This window comes from Rhamphochromis longiceps, linkage group LG5 (genome assembly GCF_057381845.1).
Source record: "Rhamphochromis longiceps isolate RC_006_pf linkage group LG5, R_longiceps_female_GT1.1, whole genome shotgun sequence".
NCBI lineage: Eukaryota > Metazoa > Chordata > Actinopteri > Cichliformes > Cichlidae > Rhamphochromis > Rhamphochromis longiceps.
The window spans coordinates 32,402,920-32,419,524 of NC_140561.1; the positions used below are offsets into that span (position 1 = coordinate 32,402,920).

General features: G+C 43.6%; 1 protein-coding gene across 2 annotated transcripts in view; it reads left to right on the top strand.

Moving 5' to 3' along the window:
* The window catches only part of igsf21a (immunoglobin superfamily, member 21a), a 194,803-nt gene that overhangs the window by 56,210 nt on the left and 121,988 nt on the right, over positions 1-16,605 (top strand). For both annotated transcript variants that reach the window (XM_085407246.1, XM_085407247.1), the window contains one exon: positions 3,320-3,432. In XM_085407246.1, coding sequence (XP_085263372.1) covers positions 3,320-3,432 — 113 coding nt within the window. The remainder of the gene's footprint in view (positions 1-3,319; positions 3,433-16,605) is intronic.

The following is a 16,605-nucleotide window of genomic DNA, read 5'->3' on the forward strand; positions in this document are numbered from 1 at the left end:
ACAGTATGAGAAACTATATCAAATTGAGAAAGCGTACTATTTTAAGAATAAAATATTAGCTCATGTTGATTTTGACAGTAGAACTCACAAATGTTGGAACATAACAAAAGACTGGGAAGGTAATTGGTACTAAAAAGAAATATTTTGAAGCTAATTGGTTTAACTGGCAACAGGTCAGTAACTTGATTGGAGAACAAAAAGGCATTCAGGGAGGCAGGGTTTCTTAAAGATGGACAAGGTTAATCAGTCTGCGAAAACAGCATCTGCCAGCTGCAAACCATTTCAGAATAATGTTGCTCATTGTGAAATTGTAAAAATTGTGAAGAAATATCTAATCAAGTACAGTACATAATATCAAAAGTATGCAAGAATCTGGAGCAATCTCCATCCTCAAGGGTCAAGGCCAAAAATCAGTGATCTCTGGGCCCAACATCACATTAAAATCAGTCATGATTCTGTGATGGAAATCACTGCAAGAGCTCAGGAATACTTCCAGAAATTACTGCCTGTGAATGCAGTTCACTGTGCCATTCACAAATGCAGGTTAAAGCTATTATGCAGAGAAAAAGAACATCCAGAAATGCTGCTGTCTTCTCTGGGACATAGCCCATTTAAAATGGACTGAGACAAAGTGATAAGCTGTTCTGTGGTCAGAAAAATCAAAAAATTTAAATGCTGTTTTTAAAAAATGGACACCGGGTCCTCCAGACTAGACTGTTCTGAAAAGTTTTAGAGCAACATATGCTACCATGTATGATGTCTTATTCAGGGAAGGGAACGGTAAACTGTGTATTGCATCTATTACAACGGCCGGATTTCATAGTAGTTGAGTTTTTGAACTGGCCTAAAAAACTCTGCAGTTTAGAGTTTTGGCAAATTGAAAACATTTGGTTCATCATAGAATAAAACAAAAAAAGCCAGGCAGTGTACTATAGAAAATGAAATACTCCTCTGTGTGTGTTGTAGTCAGAGCTTCTCTGTTCAGTATCTTGCTCTTCTGGTATTTACAAAAGGTTGCAGAAAATAGCAGGGAGATGGTAGAGTTCGTACTAGAGTCAGCGCACCCAAAAAATCTAAATATTAAAAAGGAAATTTATTTATTTTAATTTATGTACACTTGTTTAATTTCAGCTCAGTGTGAACTGCTCTCCCTTGTTTTCTTCATTGTGTATAAACCAGAGGAGAGCAGCAGAACAGCAGTAAAGACTCTCATCACAATGGTGGGCCTAAAATCAGTTGGCTTATTGTATTGTGTTATGGCCATTTAGTGTATGATATTTTATAATGCTAGTGTGGGCTAATGGTTGTGATGGTTTTGGCAGGAGATTTCTTTTTTCTTTTCTTTGGCTGTAGTGTCCCTAAGCTTTCTGGCAGATGATATACCAAAAGCAAGTGGAGGCATGGCTGACATGTCTATTTGTTTTGGTTTTAGTTTGATATGCTTTATGGTCTAATGCAATGTCTGGTGGTTGTGAATTTCACTTATATTTGTGAATGTCATTTACTTACCACCTTTAACATCCTCGGAGAAACAATCATCATTTTATAAATCAGTTCTAAATATCTAAATTTCCATTGTGGCAGAACCAGGTTAAGGGAGGGGGTGGCCATCTGTCGTGACCGGTGGAGGTGGTATGACAAAATTACATTCTTTGCACAAGACCGTGAGCATATTTATGTGTAGTCCTTAAAAATGAAATGGATTTCTGAGATATACTCACAAGTGAGTGAGATGGATATTGAAAAAACATTCTGCCTCTGATCACTATTTTCCCAGCACGGAAGCACAAAAAGTGCTTTTTCATCCTATAATTAGGTACCTACGGTGGACTGTTCATGCTACACGTCTCTGCAGTTGTCCATTTCTTACACTGATCACCTGGGGAATTCTGTAAAACACTAATGTCCTTAATATTCTGTTAGTTATGTCAGTGTGTCAATATTATATAGAAATATTGGCCATTAAGTGCCATTTTATTCAGTTTTATATTTTCACTTTTATATCCATCTGTTTTCTGAGATATAATTCCCTCATTAAATACTGGATGTGCTGACGCTGGTGATATGTTGAGCAGAGGGTAGCTTGTCTGTCATTGGAAATGAGCCTACTAACTGCTTCATTTTGCCTTAGCCAGATGTAAAGAGATTATTGCTAATGCATAAACTAAATACTATATCTTTTAGGATTGTATATAGCTATAATAAATTCTTTTTGATTCAGTTAACCCTTTTAGTACAAATATCCTTTCCTTCAGTCGTTAGTCTCCCACCCCCCGACAGTTTTTGGATGTATTTATTTTTTCTCAGGTCTTCTCATTATCACCAGGTAATTGCCTTTGTATCACTCCATTTTTATTTGGGCGATATAATCTCACGTATGCTGATGTGCTGTTCTGTTATCACCGTGTGTGTGTGTGTGTGAGTGTTGAATTGTGAAACTGCAGCTCTGTGTGATTTTTTTTTTGTGCGCAAAGGGCTGATGATCAGGCACAATGAAGCATTCATCTCTGAAGAGTTTGACCTTGTATTTGGCAGTTACTTTTTCTTAGATTTTTCTCGTTTTGCGTTTGTTGTTTTTCTGTGTGTACGTAGCTTTTTTTTGTTGTGTGTTGTTGACTTTTTATCACAGCAGCTTTCATTTAATCTTCAATTACAATAAATTTAGGCAGCTTGAGGTTGCATACTGCATGGAACAAATTAGATAGTATATTTTGTGATTCTGAAGTGTAAGAAAAAAACTTTATTGTATATGGATTATCAGCCCGCCCTATCAGAAGCAATGGCAGCATTGCCCATGTTGTGCCTGACATTTTCCATCATGTTCTTTACCAACTATTCATTGTCATGATGCTGCTGAAATAGCTTTGCTTCTATTAGAGGTTGAAGGAGGATGTGTATTCAAGGGCAAACAACTTAAAAAAATAACTGGTGAAAAGCTTAAAACACATTGCACAACCAAATGTGCTGGATAAATCCAATGAAAATAATAATGCAAGAATCAAATAGACAACTTCTTGGCAAACCTGCAGTAAGTCAGTTAAAAGAAGTTGCACTGTAGCTCATTTGTTTGATTTAATCTGTAAACCTGTGACTTATGTAACTATCAATGAAGGGATGCATGGTAACATGTTCTTTTCTCTGTATAGGATAAAACATGACTTTTTCCCCCAGAGTGAATCTATTAATTCTACACTACTGAGTTCTTTTCTAAAGAAAAAAGAAGAAGAAAAGAACCACTAAATTATATACTGTTTCAGAAAAGGTGTAGTTATCGTATGTTACTGTACTAAAAGTTTTTGTTTCCATTCTCTTTTTTCAGGATATCTGACAGTTTCCATAGAGCCCCTGCCTCCTGTTGTTGTTGGTGAGACTGTTACTCTCAAGTGTAACTTCAAAACTGATGGAAGGCTGCGTGAGATTGTTTGGTATAGGGTGAGTAAACCTTTCTACAGTTTCAAAGCCATTAAGCATGAGTTGCTTTCTGGAGCATTTGTTTGTGTTATTTCTAGCCATTTGTCATTTCAAGGAGGTCAATGCCAGTAGTCACATCACAGGTTTATGGCTGTGTTAGAACAACCATGTGCTGTCAAACCGCAGTTGTTAGAAAACAAGCTATGATTTGAGCCAGCTGTATGAGAGGCATCACTGGATGTTGCTCAGAATTTGATTTCTCAATCTGGTGGTCATCACCATCATTTCTTAATAGTTCACAGCTGGTGACTCAACAGTTATTAAAATCCCAGTTGGTGTGATACACTGCCTAAGTGCTGCTTATAATTAGGTAGCTGTTGAAGGAGAAAAAAACAAAAAGCCCTTGTATGTCCACTATAATGGTTTATATGTTTTAAAGTTCTGTATTGAAGTAAAGCAAATCTGCAAAATGTTACAGTTGAAAGAGACGAAATTTGTCTCACTTCAAGTGAGTCACTGATAAGCACTTAAAATGGAAAGCAGTAGCAGCTGCCGCCATCACATTCTTGCCCGACCATTTTTCTTTAAGCCAAAAACTCTCCAGTAATTCTTGAGAGCTATACAGATTTGCTTTGTGAAAGTGTCCGACTTTTTACATTAATGACTTTTCTGGTGATCGGATTTTGTATAATGCAGTACAGGCAAATTGCAGACCCTGAAATCTTATCATTCTAGCTTGAGGGTCTTCATTAAAATGCATTATTGCTCTGCATTGTGTCATTTATGGTGTCTTTGATGCACTTTAATGACTGATCTGTTTTCAAAACAAATGCAGGGGGATGCCGTTATTATTGTATGAGCACGACTCCCTTCACTTTATTTAAAATAGGTCTTGCTTTAAGGAGGATTCTACTGAATTTACAGTTAACTCATTCACTGCCATTGACGTCTATAGCCGTCAATTGCAGTGAATGAGTCAATGGGTTTAACTCATTCACTGCCAATGGCTGGCAGTGAATGAGTTAAAGGTTAGGCCGCTCACCATAAGCTGCAAATAAACAGCATTTCCAAGAGACAGCGTTGTATGTACTAATAGAAAATGATGGATTCTTGTAAGCTCAACGTCTGAAAATTAAAGATGTCAACACTAGAGTTGTTGTACTGACTATAGGAAAATATATGTATAAAGCATTTCCTAAGCTTAAGCAATATTTAACTAAATGTCAATATAGTTTGCCCAACTGGGTGCAGCCTTGAGATGTGCCATGGACTCACCCTCCTGTAGGCCCACCAGCTGCAAGAAGCACCATAGGGGCCTGGTGCAATGTGTGTCAGGCAGTAGTCAGGGGTGTAGCCCCTGGCGGTCCCATCCCCTGGTATAGAGGTTTGCAATTCTGACACGTCACCTCTCTGCTCAGGAAGGAGCCTGAGGTAGTAATTCAGGTTGAGCGATACAGGCTATTTAGTTTGACTCACCCCAAACTTGGTTTCTGGAACCAGTCCAGAGAGACCTGTTGGACTCTGATCCAGTCTGGAATTGCCCTTGGTAAAAGGCAACGGGAAGGGGTGGGCACTCTTGTATCCCCTGGGCTTGTGGTGAACAAAAGGGTTGCTTTTCTACACCATCAGGTTGGGGAACAGGTCCTGACTGTTTGCACATATGCACCAAATGATAGTTCAGAGTACCGAGTTTTATTTGGATCAGTGAGTGGGGTGCTTGACGGTGCTCCGTCTGGTGACTCCCTCGTCCTACTGTAAGACTTCAGTGGTCACATGGGCAATGACAATGAGACCTCCAGGGGTGTGATTGGGAGGAACATCCTGCCTGATCTGAACCTGAGTGACGTTTTGTTATTGGACTTCTGTGTAAACCACAGATTGTCCATAATGAACACCATGTTCCAACAAAAGGATGTCCAAGTAGCACCAGGTCACTCTCGTTTGGAGGTCGATGATCGATTTTGCAATGGTATCATTGTATCTGCCGCCGTATATTCTGGCCACTTAGGTGAAGAGAGGAGCGGAGCTTTCAACTCACCTGGTGGTGAGTTGGATGTGGTCTCTCCAGCATCCTCCACCTAAACGTATAGTGAGAGTACACTGGGAACGTCAGGCAGAGGCAAGATCTTGAACTACCCACACCTTCAAAACTTTGGAATTATTCCAAGGGAGCCTAGAGACACTGAGTCCAAGTGGGCCGTGTTCTGCACCTCCATTGCAGAGGAAGCTACAAGGAACTGTGGCCACAACGTGGCTGGTGCCTGTTGTGCTGGTAATCTCTGAACCAGATGGTGGACAGTGTCAAGCTGAAGAAGGAGTCCTATCAGGCTTGGTTTGCCTGTGGTATTTCGGAGCCAGCTGATGGAACGAGTTTAGGTGGTAGCTGAAGTAACAACTCGGGTGTGGGAGAATTTTGGGTAGGCCATGAAAAAAGCCGTTCGGATTGCCTCAAAGCAATTCTGGCAAACACTCAGGAGGGGAAAGCGGTGGTCATTGGAGGTGGAGTGCTACTGACTTAAACTGAGTATATAGTTGAAGTTTGGAAGGAACACTTCGAGAACCTATTAATCCCACTGACAAAGGGATTGGAAGGAGAGTCCACGGACAAGGAGGATGACTCGTCCATCACTGAGGGCAAGGTCACTGAGGTAGTTAAACAGCTCCTTGGTGGCCAGGCCCTAGGGTGGACAAGGCTCACCCTGAGTTCCTAAAGGCTCTGAATGTTGTAGGGCTGTCTTGGTTGACACACCTCTGCAACATTGTGTGGACATCTGGGACAGTGCCTGGGGTGGTGGTTCCCTTTTTTAATAGGGGGGGCACAGGGTGTGCTCCAACTACAGGGTATCACACTCCTCACCCTTGCTGGGTGTACCAGGGTGCCGGAATTGAGTTCTTCCGTTAGTTGAACCTCAGTTTTTGTCTTAGTCATGGAACACTGAGCTCTTTATCTTCTCGAGGATAATTGAGGATGCGTGGGAGTTTGCCCAAACAGTCTATATGTGTTTTGTGGACTTGGAGAAGGCATTCAACTGCATCCCCCTATGGGGGTGCTTTGGCAGTATTGGGTGTCTGGCCAGTTGCTACGAGCCATATGGTCCCTGTACGAGTGTTGCAGGAGCTTTGTCCACGTTGCTGGCAGTAAGTCAGACACGTTCCAGGTGGGTGTTGGACTGTTGCCAGGACTGCCCTTTGTCACAAATTTTGTTCAGAATTTTTATGGAAAGAAACATTTTACTTTGGTGGCCTCAGAATCTAATTTCTTCTTTGGTAGATAATGTGGTTCTGTTGGCTTAATTAGGCAGTGACCTCCAGCTCACACTAGTGCAGTTCACATCTGAGTGGGAAGTTGCAGGAATGAGACGTAACCTCCCTTTGGGTGAGGTGTGCCTTGTATGTCCCACCAGAAGGAGGCCCCGGTGCAGACCCAGGACACACTGGAGAGACCCAGGACACATTCAGCTGGCGGCTGGGGAGAGGGAAATGTGGGTCCCTCTGCTTAGGCTGCTGCTCCCACAGGATAGCCCCAAAAAATAAATGGACAGATGGATGTCAGGATAGTTGAACCTATAATGCATAATTTTTATGGATTTTTCCCCCCCTTAAATTATGTCTATCCCTCTATCTGTACAAATCTGGACAGAACTGATAAAATGTCCTTCAAATGAAATATTTAAGCGAGCAACTATAATATTAATTATGTGGCATAGGAGATACATTTTCCACACAGTGTGTAATGGAAAGGTTAAAAATCCCCCTAAATGATACAGTCAGTACTCTGGGTCCACATTTACTATTGTTTATCTGTCAAATAAACTGGTTATTAAAAATGTGAGCTTGAATTTGTACAATTTAAAGTATCCAAAAACCCCACTCTGTTACTGAGGTATGCAGTCTCTGTTGGGTCATTCTGAGTGTATTTGAAGAGTCTGTAATGTACAGTACAGCATTGTAGTGATATTGTAGTGATATTCACCTTGGTTTCACCCCCCCCTTCCCAAACCTAAGCTGCAACACTATTCATTAATGAGCAAGCAGCAGTTTATTGCTTAGGCAGGAAGTGTGTCTTTTGAGCAGCTTCTGCTTTCTCACTTTTATTATTGTGGAATAAGACAGTATCTCTGGGCTCATCTGAGCAAATGCTGACCTTTCAAGGTAGGACAAAGAGATTTATGGCACTTTACACATTCACCTTGCTATCATAGATCACCTTCATTGCTGTGACAATTTAATTTAATCAAGCAGAATTTGGGGAGCATTGCTTACATTCTTTCAGATTTCTGCAGTGTCTATTGATAGCTGTACTTTAAATAACCACTGAGAGAAAAGAGCTGCCCATATTAAGTGTTCTCATGGGGAAACCAAAAAGGTTGTAACAGAAATCAACCTCAGCTCTCCGGAGGCCACTGCTCAGCACAACCGTTGATAAATTATAAATCAATTACCCACTTGGCTGCCAAAGTTTCTTTAATCTCTGCCTTTTATTTGACTAAATACTGTTGACTTCCCATTTTACCTCCTGTTCAAATGAAACTGGGGTTGATACTCACCTTGGGAATACTCGTAATCAAAGCTCAGCCAATCACAGGGAGTCCTGAATAAGATGAATATTTCACTGATGTTCATTTGTGATGCTAAGTGGCTCCACAGTGAGGTGGTTTACACTTTTCACTAACAAGTGAAAGCTCACCGTTTTGATCATGGGAGGAAATACAAATCCCTTGGGGTTCGTGTCAAGAAGAGCGTGTGTTGTAAAAGTAAATGAAATATGTGGAGCTATCTGCTGTAATGACCCTTTGTGAAGAGGGAACAGCTGAAGGTAGCTTATTTTTATTTATGATATTAGGTCACATCATATTCTGTTTGAGGATTTTTTTTCAGCATAACGCCTCCACGCTACAGTCAGAATTAGCATGCCTTATTAGCATACCTGTGTTAAAGACGAACCTCATTATTTTCGAGGACCTTTCAAGGCATGCTAACTCAAATTCTCAACCGTATATACAGCAAGGTAAAATAAATGTATTTTATATGAATTGCTATGTGTTTCTTTTATATAAAATATTTTGTATTTGTCTTATCCCCTAATAATAAAGTTTATTCACATGACATCAAATCATTTAAGTTTGAGAAAAATTCTTTATGGCTAAAGGACAAAACATGCAACATTTTTAATATCTTAATTCAACAAGAAAGCAAAACTCTTAAACTTAAGAAAGTCTTCTGCAAGTATCCCGGGCCCTGTCTTGATTTCATGAACAGGGATCTTTTAATGGAAGAGCTTCTTAAAATAACAAACACATTGCCACCCTCCCTAATATAAATTACCTTCTCTGTTTAAATGTGCATTTATCTGCTTCTGCATCAGTGATACTGTTTATTCACATTTATTCATATGTTATTGTTTTTTCAATTATTATATCTATTAGGCTGACTTCTGGTCTTAGACTATGTCTCAGGACAGGAGTTTATTAAGTGGTTTAATTAGGCTGGTTGGTGTTATACTTCCCCTTAATCATACCAGTTTTTCAGTGAATATATTATCACTATTGTTAGTGGTGCCTAATAGTTCTAAAAACTCCATATTCCCCACATTGAGGTAATTTCCCTAGAGTCTGCAGAGTCTACCTGATTATGCATGTTGCGTAGATTTTCCGATGCACCATTAAAAACATGCAGATGGGTAGACATGAAAAAATTAGATGTTGAAAATATATTTCAGGCACAAAAACAACTTCAATCATCAAAAAAAGGCTAAATAAAACATTTTCACCCCCGCTTCCTTTTATGCCTCCCACTCGTATCTTTAATAATGATCGTTTATGGATAGAATCCCTTATAATACTCTCATTTTAGTTTACTCAAGATGACAGACACAAACAGGGTGTTGAATGCAAGAGAGCAAAACCAGTCTTCAGTAATGGATGTGCTATAGCCCTGCAGCTAATGCTTCAAGAGCAAATAAATGAGAGCCTCTCAAGTGTGTACGATAATGCACTACAGGCCACATGAATGTTTTTAGTGAGTAGTGAATGCTGGCAGGCCACAGATTAAAAACTGAGGATATGTAATACCATCAAGCTGTCTTTTCTGCTTTAACAGCATACGTAATAGTAATGATGGGTGGGCCCTCTTTGGAGCGCTGACACAATTCTGCGAGTTCATCTAATGCTGCAGTTACTTTAATTTATGTCATTTTAATGAATACATATAGTACATATGGGACATCTCCCAATGGGTACCATACTAGTGGTTGTGTAACAAGTTGTGCCTGCCTGTTGAATTCCCCTTGTAATTTTAATAGCAGGATCACCTGTCTCTATCCTGTCCACTCACCCCTCATTCTACCCATTACACAAGCCTCCCCTCTCCTTGGCATAGTTCTTCTGGGATCTTCTCTCTCACCATCACAAGTATCTTCCCTAAAATGCTTCCCTAATTTACCACTGACCTGTCAGCTTGCTGAACTGCTACTCTAATTTCTATCATTAGCTGTGTCCATCTAGTGGAATATTTCGATTCAAGATCATTAGTGTACGCAAAGAGATTTCATTTTATTCATGTTAAAAATTTATACATTATTCTATTCTTTTTTGACAACAAATTACACAAGAAACTAGAATCTAATCTCCAAATGTTGAGGTGATTATTTTGCCAAATGTAACTTGTGTTTTTTAAGTCTGGAGGTCAGAAATAAATGGATTTATTTAGATTTCACAAACTCCAGCAAAGTTGAGCTTTTTATGAAACTTGTGGTTGCCATTCAAATATTCCTGTAGACTTTATCAACTTTTTTGTTTAAAAAAAAGCTGAAACTTTATACTTGCAGTACTTTGGCTTTTATAGTTTTATTGTGCAGAGGAAATTTCTAAGCATAAAGGCAGAAATGTTTTCAAATTGTTAGCAAGCAATCATCAAATTGTCCATAAATGTGCAACGTTACAACAAAAATATGAAACGCGATTTTAAGTATAATTAGCTTGTAACACTGGTTTTCTGTAAACTGTTGATTAGCTTAATAACCATTTTTTGAACACTGTGTGTCATGAGCCATAGTGTAACCCAGGCGTGGGCAATTCCAGGCCTCGAGGGCCGGTGTCCTGCAGGTTTTAGATCTCACCTTGGGTCAACACACCTGAATCACATGATTAGTTCGTTACCAGGGCCCTATTTCAGGAAGCCGGTTTAGTGCAAACTCTGAGTAAGTATACCCTGAGTTAACGAAAACTCTGGGTTTTCGGTTTCACAAAGCGAGTTTAGATTAATTCTGAGTGAGTTACTATGACGACACACTCCGTGAAGCTAACCTGCCCCTAGCAGGTTTACTTCAACTAACCCTAACTTTCTCCGCCTCTTTGTCGGAAACCTGACTGTAGGAAGTGTCAGACATGGCGTGCTCCTTCCTTGAAGAGCCAGTAGATGTTGAAGCCCAAATTCTCCGCAGAGCTCTCCGCCGGGAGAGAGTGATTAGAGCGCGTTTGGACATTTTATCATTTCCTGATGATTTCCTGTGTGAACGTTACCGTTTTTCAGCACAATCTGTCACAGGCTGGGTCTCTGACCCAGCGCTCTGAGTTCATGTTTGTATTTGTCTCATTTTGTTATGTGATTTAGTTTGTGTTATTTCCTATCTGCCTTTAGTTTAGGCAGTTATTATTCCTGGGTTTTCTATGTTTTGGGGTTTTGTATTTATTCATCACATATTAGGTCTGTTAAGTTGTGTTGTCATGTTTTAGTTTTAGTATTTCCTGTTTTATTCTGACAATGTCATGTGTTCTTTGTTTATTGTATTTAGCTTTCCTCTCCTGGTCCTGTCATTAGGTTTATGTCTGTCAGCTGTTTCCCCCATGTGTCTCCACTTTCCCTGATCACCTCATGTATGTATTTAAGCCCTTTGTTTTCTGCATGCCATTGTCAGGTCGTCTGCTCATCCATGTCTCATCTCCAGGTACCCATGTCAGTTCACTATGGTTAAGGTTTTTCATGTTTTGTTATTAGTTCACCCAGTTTAGGTTATTGTTTAGTTTTCACCGATGCCCTATTATTTTGTACCCTCGTTGCTAACCTCAATAAACGGCTTGTTTTGTTAATCCACACCACGTTTTGGTCTGCGTTTGAGTCCTCCTCTGCAACACATACGGTCTGCCCCAGTCAGACCGTGACAGTACGACCTGACCACTATGGACTCAGCAGACCGCGAGCTTTACGAGCGTCGGGAGGCAGCCTTCGCCCAGCTGGAGGAGGAGCTCCGCTGGAAGCCGTGGCGTACCCCCGACTACGAGCGCATTTTCCACGGGACTCGGCTAGCTCTCGGAGGTCCCAAGAGCTGCCGAAAGTCCCCGCCTGTTGCGCTGCCTGCATCTAAGCCTCGCTCGCTTCAGGTGGGAGTCCTCCGTGTGGCTTCAGGCGCTCACGCTCCAGCCTCGGTGTCACCGTTCTGTGCACCAGGGGCTCAGTCGCTCACTCCGCCAGCTTCCTCTGTTCGCAGGAAGCGGCGCACACGCCGCAATAAGATGGACCATGTTAAGCAACTCCCGGTGGTGAGTAACACTGATTATCCTTCTTCCGCTTCTCTGGACATTAAGAACAATAGACACACTCCTGATCCTGTCGATGTGTCCCTGATGGACGATGACATAGACTGGGAGAAGTTTTTTCATTTTGCTCCCTCTGAACAGGGAGAAATCACAGACAATAAGCACTCGCCAAAGGCTGTAAATGCTGTTAAAGGGAAAACTGTGAACCACTCTACCAGGTCAAACACACTCAGTTCCGGTTCCGTCTGTTCGGGTTTTGTCAGGTCCGGTTCAGTCATCCCCAAGTCAGCTCACTCTACAACTGTCAACCCAAGGATTTCAAAATCTATTAAAACAAGGACTGCTAATACTAAGACTGCAAAACATGAAGTGGACGGCGGGTTCATTTTTGATAGATCTGTTTTTGTCGACCCTGAGCCTGCCGTTTCTAAGACTGTTTTTTCTGAGCCTGCTCCTTTTCCTGCTCGTGTTTCTCCTCCCGGGGCAGCTCGGGCCCAGCGTACCTCTGCACCCGTACCAGTTCCTCGGGTGGGGGAGGCTGAGGCCCAGTTGGTCCCTGCTCTGGTTTCCAGGCCGGCTGAGGCTCTGTCCCTTTCTGCACCCGTACCAGCTCCTCGGGTGGGAAGGGCAGTTGCCCAGCCGTTGCCGGTGCCTGTTCCGGTCCCCAGGGTGAGGTCAGCCAGGATACAGCCCGTCTCCGCACCCGTACCTACTCCTCGGGTGGGAGTGGCTAGTGTCCGGCATGCTCCTGCACCGTCCCTGTTTCTACTGAGGGCTCAGGAGAATTCAGTCCACAACCATCACCACCATCACTACTGCATGCTTTTCAGTCTATAGCTCAGTCATTAGCTCTGTTAGCAGCCCAGTCCATAGTTCACTTTCCTGTGCTTCCGTTAGCTCAGCCCTTAGCCCATTGTTCAGCTCAGTTATTTGTTCCATCACCTGCTCAGCCTTTTGTTCAGCCAGTAGTCTCGGCACCTACTGGTCCTGCCACTGCTTCTGCTGGAGGGCCCGAGGAGCCCGTCCAGCCTCATGCCACGTCCGCTGGAGGGCCCGAGGAGCCCGTCCAGCCTCGTGCCTCGTCAGCTGGAGGGTCCGAGGGGCCCGTTCAGCCACCTGTCTCCGCTGGAGGGTCCGAGGAGCCCGTTCAGCCACCTGTCTCCGCTGGAGGGTCCGAGGAGCCCGTTCAGCCTCCTGTCTCCGCTGGAGGGTCCGAGGGGCCCGTTCAGCCTCCTGTCTCCGCTGGAGGGTCCGAGGGGCCTGTCCAGCCTCACGCCTCGTCAGCTGGAGGGTCCGAGGGGCCCGTTCAGCCTCCTGTCTCCGCTGGAGGGTCCGAGGGGCCCGTTCAGCCTCCTGTCTCCGCTGGAGGGTCCGAGGGGCCTGTCCAGCCTCACGCCTCGTCAGCTGGAGGGTCCGAGGGGCCCGTTCAGCCTCCTGTCTCCGCTGGAGGGTCCGAGGAGCCCGTCCAGCCTCACGCCTCGTCAGCTGGAGGGTCCGAGGGGCCCGTTCAGCCTCCTGTCTCCGCTGGAGGGTCCGAGGGGCCCGTCCAGCCTCACGCCTCGTCAGCTGGAGGGTCCGAGGGGCCCGTTCAGCCTCCTGTCTCCGCTGGAGGGTCCGAGGAGCCCGTTCAGCCTCCTGTCTCCGCTGGAGGGTCCGAGGGGCCCGTTCAGCCTCACGCCGCATCAGCTGGAGGGCCCGAGGAGCCTGTCCAGCCGCCACCTGCGACCACCTCGTCGTCGCCTGGTCCGGCTGCATCCGAGTCTTCGTCATCGCCTGGTCCGGCTGCATCCGAGTCTTCGTCATCGCCTGGTCCGGCTGCATCCGCCTGTGCTTCTGCTACGCCTGGTCCGGCTGCATCCGCCTGTGCTTCTGCTACGCCTGGTCCAGCCTCTGCCTGTGCTTCTGTTACGCCTGGTCCAGCCTCTGCCTGTGCTTCTGTTACGCCTGGGCCAGCCTCTGCCTGTGCTTCTGTTACGCCTGGTCCAGCCTCTGCCTGTGCTTCTGTTACGCCTGGTCCAGCCTCTGCCTCTGCTTCAGCGTCGCCTGGTCCTACGGCTGTTATGCCGCCGCCCAACCCTCGCTCTGCACCTGGGAATCTTCGGCCACCTGCTGGACGTCACCGCCGTCGAGGTCGGCCACCTGAACTGTTTCTACGCCGTTGCCATCCACACGGTCGGCCACCTGAACTGTTTCTACGCCGTTGCCGTCCGCACGGTCGGCCCCCTGAACGGTTTCCATGTCGCCACCATTGCCGTCCGCACGGACGGCCCCCGGAACTGTTCGACCATGGACTTCTGTGCCGTCGGCCTCCGGGCCAGCCCCCTGATCACATGAACTATGATTTTCTGGACCGTCACCCTCCGGGTCGGCCCCCTGAGGAGTCATGAACTGTTCCCTGCGCTCCTGTGATTTTGATGGACATTTTGGTTTTTTTGGCCTTGTTTCTGGCCCTCCGTCCTGGACCCCCACCGCCCGCCCTTGGTGGGTTGTTTTTGGTTTTGTTTTTCGAGGTTTTGGGCGTCTGGAATCCGCCCTTGAGGGGGGGGCTCTGTCACAGGCTGGGTCTCTGACCCAGCGCTCTGAGTTCATGTTTGTATTTGTCTCATTTTGTTATGTGATTTAGTTTGTGTTATTTCCTATCTGCCTTTAGTTTAGGCAGTTATTATTCCTGGGTTTTCTATGTTTTGGGGTTTTGTATTTGTGTTGGAGCCCTAGCAGATCACGAAAGGACAATAACCAAAGGCATTCGTAAATTTCAGTCATCAGCTAACGACCACTGAATGCTTGTCAAATTTTAATTAAGCCATCTGCCACCACAGATTTTACTCAGACCATCTCAAGTCAGTTGGTTTTTTTTGCTACAGCACACTACAGCATTGGCATATTGTATGCACATATATAAGGATACAACTGATATCCAAAATGAAAATTGTTGTTAACTACTGCAGCTGTTTCAATTTGTTTGAATGCTTAAAATCAACCCTTGTAGACCAGACTGTAGCTCATCATTTCAAAAACATAAGAAAACGTATGACTTCTGTGTAGAACACATAAACAAATCTGTAAGTTCTTTCCAGGCAAAAAAGCATTGTTATGATATACCTGGAAGCTTTTTTACTCAACTTATGACTCAGATGTAACTGTAAATAGAATACAATAAAAATCCCTTATTGATCCTGATTGGGGAAATTCATGCATTCCAGCAGCAAATGGAGCATAAAGATTCAAAATGAGCAAGATATTAAACCAAAAACTGTACAAGAGAAGTGAATAGCTACGATTGTGTTTTTAAAGTGCTATATAAATAGATTATGATGATGATGATTGTGTCAACCATTTGTTTGGGGACTGAAGTGAGTTGTTTAGGATATTCTGATCCTTTTTTGTCAATAAGTGCTCCTGTTAGCCAGCATTAGTAAAACTGTCTTTGAAGTGGATCTAACATTGGTGGACTGCCACAGTGAATAAACACTCATATGATGTCAGAGTGTAATAAAACTGAAGGTATGTGTAATTTTTAGGACACTCAATGTTAAACTTAGTAGCGTAATATTAGCCTATATCCATATTATAAGCATCACATCTGTAATCTTCTGATAATCCATCCATCCATTCGCTTCCGCTTATCCTTTTCAGGGTCGCGGGGGGCGCTGAAGCCTATCCCAGCTGTCATAGGGCGAAAGGCGGGGTACACCCTGGACAGGTCGCCAGTCTGTCGCAGGGCTAACACATAGGGACAGACAACCATTCACACTCACATTCACACCTAGTGGCAATTTGGATTATTCAATTAACCTATCCCCACAAGCTGCATGTCTTTGGACGGTGGGAGGAAGCCGGAGTACCCGGAGAGAACCCACGCAAACACGGGGAGAACATGCAAACTCCACACAGAAAGACCCCGGCCTGATGGTGGAATTGAACTCAGGACCTTCTTGCTGTGCGGCAACAGTGCTAACCACCGTGCCACCGTGCTGCCCTCTTCTGATAATATCAGGAATAAATAAACAGGTTTATTCACATTTTTATGTTGGACCCTGATGCTTGAGGTGACAGGGTGACATTTTATTAAGATGCCATTCAAGCTGTCTCTTTCCTTTGTGTTCTCACTTCTTCGATGAAGGGGACCCTTCTCAAATGGGATAACATAGGTGTGATCCTTAATATCTTGAGTCTGAAGGTGTAGACACAAATTAAAATGTTGTGCAATGCAAAATTAGATTGGTTCTCCTTCGCCTTTGGTGCACTGCGTATGTGGCCGGTCTCTAGCCATGTACATAAAATGTAATTAGGCAAAATCCAGTTGCTTAGAATTATCTGAGCAACTGGATTCAAGATGGTGGGGTAACATGGCGGACTGCTGTCCATTCTTACATATTTTAATCAATTAATGAATTAATTAGTTTATGAGAAAGCAAAGAAGTAGTTTAAAGTTGAGGTTAGTAGCTCAGGATTAAGAGAAAAGGTTTTGCCATGTCTCGTGCTTATATTCCATGTAGAGTCTTTTGTTTGTCAAGCACAGGACTGTCTGAAATCATTTCTGTTTTGCTATGCACCATTTTATTTGACTGAAATATATTCATATTCTAGAGTACTTAATAGAACAATGACACTATTTTGTTAGATAGGACGATTTGTTGCTATGGTTGCATCAAGTGGT